This window comes from Acanthisitta chloris, unplaced genomic scaffold (genome assembly GCF_000695815.1).
Source record: "Acanthisitta chloris isolate BGI_N310 unplaced genomic scaffold, ASM69581v1 scaffold26827, whole genome shotgun sequence".
Lineage (NCBI taxonomy): Eukaryota > Metazoa > Chordata > Aves > Passeriformes > Acanthisittidae > Acanthisitta > Acanthisitta chloris.
In genome coordinates, this window is record NW_008683580.1 from 14,076 (window position 1) to 26,139 (window position 12,064).

Here is a 12,064-nt window from a genome sequence, read left to right on the forward strand (position 1 = left end):
ATGAGCAGGGACTGAGGAATGCTGAATCTCAGTGGCTGGAGCCATTTGACCCACTGCCCTTACCCACCTGACCCCTGAGACAAGGAGAGAAGACGGCAGGTGGCATTCTTTGGAGATGTGGTTTGCCCTGGTGTCTTTATAGCTTGTCTCACATGCAGTGCAGTCCTCTAAATGCCTGTAGAAACTGGCCAGGTTTCAGCCTGATTTGGGGGAAGTTACCAATTCATGATGCCTCTGGGCTGGGGGACAAAGAAGCCAACTCTGTTCTTTACCGCTCAGGCAACATTTTGACCCCACTATGGATTTTGAGCCATAAATGAACTGGAAAAGATCGCAATGTCCTCCCTACTCCTCTTTTTGTTGTTGAATTCACTGTTTTTAATCCCACAGGTGATATAAAAACATAAGAGCGACGGCCAAGAAACTCTCCCAGTTTTTACCTGGTAATAAAAGTTATTTAATGAATGGACCCAAGAGTAAAGTCTTACAGAGTAACTTGACACTGTGAAGTATTTGCTCACTTTTTAGCAGTGTGTGGCCTTGCATATCAGACATGAACTGTATCATACATAAGTTTTTATGCATTTCTTTTAAAAATTTCTGAGAACTGGGAAATATATCAGTCATGCCAATTTGGGTAGTCATATAGAGAATACATGAAACACTACAGGATATCTGATTGAACATCAGAGAGCCATTAAAAAAAACAAATAAGTAAATAAAGATAAATTGATTCAAAACAGTCTTAAGCAGATTATAAATTTTGGCACATTTTTATCTCTCCTGTATGAATGGAGATAGATAGCGAGAAGCTGAGCCGGTACTTGTGCCCTGTAGGGTTAATTAGTACCTATGTTGTGTCAGTGTAGGGCAGAAGTAGTATATTGTTATTCTGATGTGCTCTGCTCTGTCTGCCTTTTGGATAGTTCTCCAAGAAGATAAGCAGTGTGAGGCTGTTTGGCATCAGGCCATTCTTATTAAATCCTCACCCATGCCAAGGTCACTCGTGGCTGGCCTCACCGTGTGTGCAGGTCATGAAGATCTAAATAGAATTTGCTTCCTTTGAAGATCGTTTGACACTGCTAGGATTGTGTGGTTCTGCTATATGTGAGAATGCCCGTGGCATTTAATGGCAAAGAGCAACAACATTGTTGTTTACTGTTTGCATTTCAGAATGTAAAGCTGACTGTGATACCTGCTTCACCAGAAACTTCTGCACAAAGTGTAAAAGTGGGTTTTACTTATACAGTGGAAAGTGCCTTGAAAAGTGCCCTGATGGGTTGGAAGCTAACAACCACACAATGGAGTGCAGTAGCATTGGTAAGTCCAGTGCCCATGTGGCCTGCCTGGTTTTCTTACAGGGGATGGGGGATCTAAGGAAAACATGATCAGTTACAACATCAGGGAAGTGCAACTTAAAATGAAAATGTTCTGCATCACAAGATGTATTCCTCAGCACAAAAAACTCAAGGTATTTCCCAAGTCTGTCACTTCACAAGCTTGGTTGTGCCCCACAAACACAGCCTTGATGCTAAGGGCAGTTTTGCCTCAGGAAAAACAACCTGTTTGGTCTGTCCTGAGGTAGAATGACATGCATCTCTTACTTGCTCTGTTACAGTATTATGCAGCATCAGTAACATCAAAGGTTCAAAAATCCTGAGTCAGATCCCACATGTAGTTGAAACATTAAAATACTAATGGCTCTGCTTTAGGTCCCTTGTACTACCTGAGCCTTCAAAGCATGCATGCAACAACATTTTGAAGCTTATCTTCACAAAAATGGAGGCTAGGAACTAAAACATTAAGGAACTTCCCCCCGCCAGAAAAAGCCCAATACCCAAAATGGTATATGTGCGTAATCACCTGATTCCAGAAAATGATGATTAAAATAAAACAACAAATAGGGTGGCACTGACACTGTAGGAGTGAGATTGATGTCACTGTGACTCACTGGTTGTGGAGAAGAGACCTGCTTTTGTGTCTCCAGCCTCTGACTCACAAGCTCCGATTATTCATGCAGTGGCAACTTTTGAGGTCACCACACCTAACTGTCTGCTCCATCCCTCTGTCACCCCTCTGACTGAACGAAGAACAAGTGATATATTTGCCTTTGGGCTGCTGCAGTTAGCATCCCCTGCCATGAGCATGCTGAAGCTGTGGCAGGGTTCAGCTTATTTTAGTGTGCTGGCTGTGAATTGTGGTGGCTGAGGGCTGCGAACTGCGGTGCAAGTGGTAACCTCTTCAGCCACCAGCGACCAGGGAGCGCTTAGGCACAGTCTGGCCATGATGGAAATCTCCTCCCCCACAGTATCATGCACATAGCTCTCCCTGGCATTGAGTGTTTTGGAGGGGAAGTAAGGAATAAAAATTATGTGCAGTAGTTTGGTATTTTCCTTCTCAAATATTTATTAGTTCAGGTGGTAGTGTAGGCTTTTACGGTTTTATTTTCAAGCAAAGACTTTCATCTTTGAAAGAAATTCAAGGGATCATTTTTGTTTCTTGATGGCTATTTCCAAGTGCTCTAGACTTAGCTGCTTTAACAATGAGTCAGCCTCAACTAGGAAAGGCCATTTAAAGCTATGGAGGAAAACAGAACCTTTTTGTGCACGTGAAAGCCAATTACTTTAACAGGAGAGCTCCAGTGTAACATGAAAAACAAAATGACCCACATGACAGTTCACTGGAGGAAGGCTCAGATACTGCCTGAGGTCAGTTATATTTCTAGGTTTTGGGAAATTTGTAAGCAAATTCTGTAGCTGGAAAAATGTTGACTTACAGATTCCTCCTTATAGAGGAAGTCTTTATTTCTTTAGTGGTGATTTATAGTCTTAAGCATGCACGTGGACATAAAGTAGATATAAATGTTTACTATCTTTTTCAAGAGAAGGATACTGAGAAGATGGCACAAGAGAAGGACAGCTATTAAGAGCATTGTTAAGCTTCCAAGTTTACTCCAATTTTTGTCTACACTGTTTCGACCTTTTGAGCTCCAAATAGAACAGGATGAACATTCACATCACTCTGGTTTAGAAACTGTAACCCCCACTTTTCTGAAAAGCTTGAAACCTCCCACCACCCAAATTGCCCTCTGCTTTGCCTGTTTCCAGCTTGTATATGCTACAGGTGATGGCTCTTTCACTGTTTAAGCTGAATACCAACCAGCAGGTCACCAACAATACTTGACTCCAAATGTAATGCCTTTTGATATCAGCTGGTCCTTTATAACTACCGATTTCCAAATCCAATACCTTTGAGACCAGCTGCAGCAGCTTGACCCAGTGATTTCAGTCATCTTTCACACAGGTATGACCAAAGTTTAATTTAATTGAAGTTCAAGGATTTATACCTTCACCAAACCAAAGCAACCTCAGATGAAACCCCAGTAACTGATTTCATTGAGACCACTTGTGTTGTTGTTGCCCTGTTTCTGGAAGGGAATTACAAAACAGAGAGTACAAAATAGAAACTGACATAATTATTTGACATTATTTTGTGCTGTATATCCTCAGCAGTCCAATTTCTGTCAATTCACTACTGCAATTCACTGTTGATTAATTCCATTAGCTTTTGCCACCTTTTGGCTGATGCAGAATAAAATTAATGTACCATATGTATTGTGTATATAAAAATATATTGGCCAGGCTCAGTTTGTCCTATGTTTATTGCAGTGCACTGTGAAGCTAGTGAGTGGAGTCCATGGAGCCCTTGCACAAAGAAAGGAAAAACATGTGGTTTCAAAAGAGGAAATGAAGTAAGGGTCAGAGAAATCGTACAGCATCCGTCAGCAAGGGGCAATCCTTGCCCAGCTACAAGCGAGAGCAGAAAATGTATTGTACAAAGAAAAAGATGTCAGAAGGAAGGAAAAGGTACCATGTTATCATAATCATAATATGAGATTGGTATTGTGTTTGTTTAATAACTCAAACCTGAATTCTTAGGCCTCAATTGCAGGCTTCAGCAAAGCTCCCGTTATTGTGGTGCTCTTTGGGCCAGAGAGAAATGTGCCTTTGCCTGGAGTAAATAAAATCCTAACACTGCTCAAAAAATGTGCTTTGTGTGATCTAGAGAGGACAGGGGGGGCTGGATGGGAAGGCACTTTGTCTCGGTTCTTTTGAAGAACTGCCAAGATGAAGGGTTGCATGTGGAGCTCAGAACAAAAAGATCCATCATAAAACATGTCATGGTGGGTGTTGTTTGTTGGGTATCAGGCAAACAAGTTTCATGCTTGAACCATGGCATTCCTCCAGACCCAATTCCTATTTCATGCTTCCCTGCAGGTAAGGCTATAACTCTTGCAAATATAGCGTTGTGGCCTCTCTCCCAGCCTGAACTCTTTCTACTAGCTCTGGCTGAACAACATGGCCTTATCCTGCCATCTGCATCTGGGTCATGGAGACCCAGCATGGGAGAAAGACCACAATGCTCTGTGGCAGCAAGGGAAACTCCCATTTAGTTTCACCCAAAAAGCAAGAGTGCCAACAGAACCCACCCTGCATGCAAGGCAGCTTGTTGTACTTATTCCCTAGCATGGCAGCTAGTGAATAGCATCCCACATGTTAAGAAAGGGAGATGCTTAAGAAGTCTATGAGATAATAATTTATAAAAATGCTGCCTAGTAGAGATTGTTCCATTGTTCCCTTTTCTCCTCTTCTTGCAAAGGGAAGTTACTTGCTCTGTCCCCAGTGCAGTTACTCTGGTTGACATAGGCGTGTCTATGGAATATTTCCTTTTCCCCATGCCTTCCATTTTCCCTATCCTTCCCATTTCCCCATCTCTTCTACTTCCCTCTTTCCTTCCACCCCTTCTGAGGATGGAGCAGCTGCCATCCCTGAGGACACCTGTGAGGCAGCAAGAGCTGATGGTACCAAGTAGTAACTGACTGTTTCACTGTTAAGTGATGGGTAGGGTTGCTGCAGATTGCTTATGGAAATGCGCAGGGGGTTTGGAGCTTGTAATTGTTTTGAAGGTTGGCTTGTTCCTTGAGGATGTACCTCATGAGAAGGGAAATAATATTAGAAGAAGGATCTTATGGATCATATAGCTACAGGTGCCTCACCCACACTCAAGAACTGGCTAGACCTACTGATTTACGGGAGCCTACAGGAGGTAGATGCCATTACCTCCTTCTTGTGTCAGGCAGTGTCCTGAAGAGGTAGACGTGTATCTGTGTCAGGGGAGCAGCCGAGGCAACCTATTTACAGATTCCTTATAGAAATCTGACAGATTTCTATGCCCAAAATGCCCATGCTTGCTTCTGCTCTGCACTGTGGCACAACTTGAAACACAGCCTCTCATCAGTCCACTGTAACTGGGGGAAGAGTCCATCTTTTCCCCTACCAAAACCTCATTGTGCCAGAGATGAAAATATAGGACTGAACTGTGATTTTGGAGCCTTGAAACTGGGGTTTTTTTTGAGGCAATAATATTGTGTGTTTGCTTACGGCAATTTGGAAATCACTTCAGATTGGACAAGACATTTCTCTTTGAGAAATGCCTGCTGTTCCTGTGTAATAAGAACTTTAGAAGAAACTACTCACGTATTTTACTGTCCATTCTTATTTTATGGAATTTGAGCCAAACCATACTTGAAAAATACTGTGCACCACAAGAATTCATTCACAATCATGAATCTTTTTCTTTCCTTCTTTTCTGCAACATGCATAAAGGTGCAGTTTTTTTCTTCCTTTTAAGCAAGTCGCAGTCTATATCCTAGTCTGTTTAATGCTCAATAGACAATTCCTTCAAAACCAATGCAGGCAGATGAAACCTATGTTCTAACTCTATCTGTGCACTTAAGATTTGTGTGTCTGTGTCTGAGAGCCATTATTTTAATGTTCTGAAATCAACCTTCTAGTATCTACAAAAGTCTTTCCCATTCACCTTCATACACCTTTGCAGGGAGATGAATTTAGATTTTTTAAGAAAGAAATACAATTCTTAATAGAACTGAAGAAATAAAACATCAGGTTAAAATAGCTTCAAGGGATGGACTATGGGGACAAGGCAGGAAACCGAGAATTAAGCTAAAAGTTTTCCTTCTGTTCTTACTGGAATGGGGAAACAAAGTTTTCCAACTTAATCTCCAGGCAACATATCTTCCCTACTGCTACTGTCCCTTATTACACAGAAAGAAACTTCTATTCCCCTTTGAACAATAGAATAATTGCCCAAGAAACTGAGCCAGGCTCTATTCTTACGACTAGCTGTGCCCAGTCAGTGTGTGCAGGAGGTAACAACAGAAAAACTTGAAAGGAAAGGGAAAGTAAACAAGTTTGTATTTACTATTGAGAAATATTGAAAATGTTCTCTTGTATTGTACAACTCCCCATGGCTGCTGAGGCATTGCTTTGGAGTTTAGCTTCCATGGCATTGGCTTTTGAAGTGTGGCAGCAGATCCAGTAGTTACCAACAATGCTATTAATCTTTTCTCCATGGCCATGAAGAGAGACTCAGCTCAGTCAGCCTCGGCCTTTTCCATGCTGAACTGTTGTCTGTGGCCAAGAGAGTTAGGGCAAAGACCACATGATGACGGGGTGTGCTCGTCACAGATGCCTCAATGACTTTGCTCAAGCAGTTGAGGTCAGAGACAGGATGTTAGTCAGTTAAGGCACTGCTATCGCACAGCAGCAAGAACATGTCTCTGGAACAGCTATTCAAAACGAGATAAAGCAGATAAAGAGGGTTGGGTTTTTTTCCATCTGTTGGTGTGTCATTAAAGCTGGTGAGATCTATTGCAACTCCTTTTTTTTTTCCCTCACTGGCTATAAAATGAAGTTTTACTGTGAGAAGGTGTTAGTATTTTCAGAATGAATGCAAACAAATGGGAATAATGAGGATACAAATAGCCCATCTAGCTGAAAAGATTCTTTTTACTCATGTTAGCACTAAATTAGTGTGTTCTGATGCTCTAATTCCCATATGTTTCACATACAGGCTCTTTTATAGTTCAGTCCCATCCAAACCTCACTGTAATTTATTTCACCATTCTCCTCTTTTAATCCCATGATGGTGAACTCTTTTTAGTCTGCATGACTATATGATATTAAGTTCCATTTTTTTCTTCTTCCTTTCTTTCCTTCAGACTTTTTGTTTTGTTCCCCCAGTTCAGTGCACTGTTACTTTTACCTTCCCACACTTAACACCTTTTTGACTCCTACCCCTCACCGACAGATATACATTGAGTCATGTGTTTCCTGCAGGCCATGACCATTAATGGCAAATGGCAAATAGATATACTGGAAAAGCAAAACTTGCAAAGCTCTTCAAACACTCCAAATTTTCCATCAATATTATTTCTTTGTCTTAATAAGTGTGCTCTGGCCAAACACAAGTCCCTTTGGACTGCTGTCTGCAAATGTGTGAGATTGACTTTTACTGGCCTAAAGACAAATATTCTGATATTCTGCATGCAAAAGTATTTGTGGGGAAGGAATTGCATGTTTTCATGAGTAACTCTGCCAAAAAGAGAATATTCACCATATGACTTTTTGTTGAGTCCCAACCAAACTCCCCCAGAGATCAGACAATATTAAGTCCTTTCAGGAGACATTTTGATCAGTTTGAAGAGACTAAAACCACCCACCAAAGCTAGTATTAGTTATGAACAAGGAAGACACTAGAATCTGGGTATTATGCAAGCCAATAGATAGATGACATTGGTTACATAGCTGTATTATTGTAAGAAATAAATAATACATTTCAATAGTTGCTTGTTCATATACTGAATATTTGCATGCTGGCAGCATTTAGAGGTTCAAAGAAGAGAAGCAATGCTGTGTCCCATTCTGTGCAAACACAGACTAAAGAAAGTTATTGTTCCTGACAGGCAAAAATTCAAGCATTTGACATGAAGACATGGTGGGATGAATGTAAAATAGCATATTCCTTTTTTTGACTGTGAAGTGTAGGAAGTTGTGTGGAGTGTAGACGTTGTACAGTCTGAAAGGAGGGCACTGTTAGGAGAGGAAGAGGAGTAATTTTAGTCAAATTTCAAAAGATTATAATCCCCTGGAGGCAAGGTAGCTTGTCAGTTAATGTTTTGTGCTGTAAGAAGAATACAGACATTTTGCTGTGATTTATTTATTTTTGTTTAGAGCAGGAGTAAGAGAGAGACCAGGGCCTTTGAGGTGAGGAGCTGAATTCTAGATGCAGACTAGCAAACAGAAGGGAACCAAGACAACAGGATTTGTTGCTGAGCATTTTTAATGAGGAATTATACATATTTGGGGTAGAGTGAAAGAAATGCTTTTCTCCTATACATGTGAATATAAAAATGCAAGCTTGACTGAATAGCTTAGAGAACTGAGACTCAGCTCATCTCTCTTGTTTCTTTGAACTAGTTCCTCCATCTCTTATTGCTATATGTCCACATAATGCTTTCAAAATATTAATAAGATCATGTCTGAAAACCTCTTCAGTTGGCTATGGTGTGAGGAAGGAATCTTATCAGGTAATCATCAGATTTCCAAAACCACCAGTCAGCTAAAAATCCCAAGCCATTCATCAAGAATTTACTTTAGCTTAAAACAATGTAACTTAATGCAAACTTAAAATATCAGATAATAAATTAATTTTATTCATTAAATCTAAGCTTATTGAGTCACCCACTCTAACATACACACTCTAACACCATATAGATCCATGTAACAAAAGAGCACAGAGGACTCTGGCATCCAAACTAAGTTGCCCCTTTAATATTTCTCACAAAGAAAAGTCTCTGAGTTGATCCCCTGAGGTGCACTAATTTCATTAGCAGTCAGCTAAGCTGTCCCGGGCAAAACAGAGAAAAAAGGGTCCCTACTAAAAGAGAAGAAATGCATACGTTGCGTTACATTTCAAAATGTACATGGAAGCCATTTGGAATCAGTGGGAGTTTCACCATTCCTTCATACAGGCTTTGAATCATGACATGTAAAATCAGGGTTTCATGATCTTCACAACCCACAGAAACTCCTGTGTAGCCACTTAAGACTTGCATAAGTATGTGCCAAATCAATGTGTAATATATATGTTTTTCCCCAAAAGTCTTGACTGCCAGACCTCTGGAACTGTTGCTTGTGCATTTTTTTTGAGTTCTGTTGTCACACTGGACAATCTGAATTCGATTTGAATGCAGTTTTCACAGAGATGGTTTTGCTATCTGAGAATTCAGACTAGGAATGACAACCTGGGGCTCCACTGAGCCTCAGTAGGCTTTGCAAGAGCATGATGGGATTCACTGCACTTAAGCTGGACAGCCAGAAGTTAGTTGCTATTGTCAAAACAAGGGTCATGTTAATGGTGAGGTTAATACTGCACCTGTGGAGAGGCATCTGTGATGCTGTAAGACAGATTCTAACAACGGAAAGATAATTTGCCCCCTGAAAGTGCCTGTTTCTTTGCAATGACTGTTAAGGACAGCCTGGTGTGTGTGATATAGACTTTTACCTGCTAACTTTTAAATTAAAGGGCACATTTTCTCCCACTGCAAGGTAATGACTTCACAATGCTGCAAAATCTAAGCCAAAGTTCACTCAGATTCATTGTGTAAGCAAGATGAGTGTGTTTCAGAGGATCCATGGGCCAGTCACAAAAATGTCAAACAAAAATTAGAGTTGAAAAATGCTCACGTCCAATACTAATTTCACTCAGTGTTGGCAAAATCATCATTAGAGCAGCATTTTGTTGTGTTGCTAAACATCTAGTAATGCCTGTACACCTGCTTATTCAAACATAGGTTGCCTATTAGAGAACAAACTATGAATAGTCTGTCTCTATACACTCCACACACCAAAGACAAAAGTATTTTCCCAGGGCAGTGGAGGCCCATGCCACTCCAGTAATTCCTCAGTGTACTATTTTAAAACAAATTTTTCTAATTAAAATAAAAGAAAGAATTAGAGGAAATTCTGTATATTTCTGGTGTTGAGTACTTTTACTGAATCACATTTAAGTTCTAGGCATGTGGGAAAGTAAGATATTCCAATCACAGCCCATCCCAAAAGTCACATCCTCTCCCTCATGAATAGCTCCGTGGCATTTAAAACAAGAGGGCTGGAGCACATGAGCTGGGCAGACATCGCAGTCAGTGCTCGTATAACTGTGAGAGATGGAGTGTCCTGTGTGAAGGTCACTAGTGTGGTTATGGTTAATGACCTTACTCCATGGCAGGTCACAGGACTTCTGAAGCCTCAAAATGAACATGAAGCTAATTACTGCATCCCTCTGTTTACATACTGCATACACCAATGGGTCCTAACTCTGGCCTTTGAGAGCCTGAGTTACTATAATTGAGAAATCTCTCTTGTGAAGAGTTTGGTTGTTTATTTTCCGTTTGCTGCTGCCAAGAGGACCTCTCATTTCCTTTCCTTGCAGGGGTTTTGACTCTTTAACTTTCACACATTTCCAGCCTCCAAGAGTAGTGCTGTTAAGACTGGGAATCCACTAGTTGCAACACAAAATGAAATGGCATCCTGGGGACACCCCGAGCAAGGCAGGGCACAGACAGCCCAGGGCTGGCTGCCCACTGCCACTGGCTGGCATACAGAGGCATGGCCTAGAGAAGAGATCTGGGTGAAAGGGCTCAGAGGGGAAAATAGGGCTGAAAGGAGTTGTAATAATTTGTGAATACAAAATAGCTAAGAGTAGAGGATGTACTGGCTTACAACTCAAGGTTTGAAAAAGTTGGAAAAAGCCATTTTTAAATTTACATAATTTTCAAGATTTAATCATAGGCAGTTTTTAAAGATATATTAGGTTGCTACCTCCAAATGGAGACATTAAAATCTGAACTAATTAACAGCAATAATGCATTTTGCTACAAGTATGTTTGTGCTAATTTGAACACTAAATTATCATCATACCTCACAGTTCTGACAGACATGTATGAACTATACAAGGAGGTAGTACATACACTCTGTGTGTCTCTGCACATAGGTACTACACACATATGCCCACACTGTGTACATGTGTACTATGCCCAGGTCGTATTCTCTGAATAATATGCATCTCAATGAACATGGGGTTTTAGCTCTGCAGGGTGCTGATGTTCTCCTTTCCTCCTGCCAGCTCCTCTCTTGTTGCCTTCTGCCTCCTCTCTGTCCTGCGGAGCTTGGGAGCAGTGGTGAGGTCAGTCAGCTGTCTTGAGGTCTCTGGAGCATGCTATCAAAAATGTGCTGGACACACTTATGGTAAAAAGCATCAACCTTGTACTAGCAGGAAAAAAAAAATGTGTGGTCAATTGCTACTGTAAGGGAAGTGCATCAGAAAAAAGCTTATTGCATTCTTCTATTAAAATGTGAATGATGTGAGAGTTATTCTCCTCAGATCACTAGATCAAATAAGGGATAGGAATCAGCTCTTTTTCTCTTTCTGATCTTCCCTTCTGGTGCCTCCTTGTGCTCCAGTATAGGCTGGCTGACTATATTTTAGATGCTTAAGGTTTGTAGGAAAAGCAGAAGGGAATACAAACCTCTCATGAACCAAAATAGCCATCAGATATTCATTCAGCATCAAATTTCCAGCACCTGTCTGAAGTCTTCCATCTTGAATAAAAAGGTTTGGGATTGAGAGCTCCAGCTTTAGAAGGTAAAATCCACATTTATGTCCACACTTTGAAAGAAAAGCAGACTAAGGTCTTCTCCCTGTCTGCACGGCCAAGGGCCACCTTCTAGCTTGCAGCCAAACCAGCTGGAGTTATTCCTCCACAGCTGGGAAAGAGGGATGGCTTTTCCAGGTCAAACAGAGTCTTTGAACAAACTACCAGTTATGTTGTGCAGATATGCAGGAGTCTGCACAGTCTCTGGCCTTCTTCCCTGGTACAGCTGTACTTAACTTACTCATGGCACCTTCACCTTCAGTGGCTTCACACTGAGTTTCAGGGAGAAGCAAATAGGAAACTGTGGCTAAAGTCCCTTCTCCTCATCCCAGGGCAGAGGCCATGTGCAAAAGAGAAGCATATCATTCTCTCTTACCCCACATCCCTTCCTCCCTCTGCCAGCACATCCTCACATACCCATCTTTCTCTCTACATTTGTCTTCTATCACATCTCACAGTTGATGCTTCCAAAATCCTTCCCCTAACTTC

At 41.1% G+C, this 12,064-nt stretch overlaps 1 protein-coding gene across 1 annotated transcript in view; it reads left to right on the forward strand.

Annotated features, from left to right (window-relative positions):
* RSPO3 (R-spondin 3) overlaps positions 1 to 3,866 on the forward strand; it is a gene marked incomplete at its 3' end in the record, with an annotated part of 4,381 nt that extends 515 nt beyond the window's left edge. The window contains exons 2-3 of the mRNA XM_009079006.1: positions 1,174 to 1,320; positions 3,669 to 3,866. Coding sequence (XP_009077254.1) covers positions 1,174 to 1,320; positions 3,669 to 3,866 — 345 coding nt within the window. The remainder of the gene's footprint in view (positions 1 to 1,173; positions 1,321 to 3,668) is intronic.
* Positions 3,867 to 12,064: the final 8,198 nt, after the last annotated feature.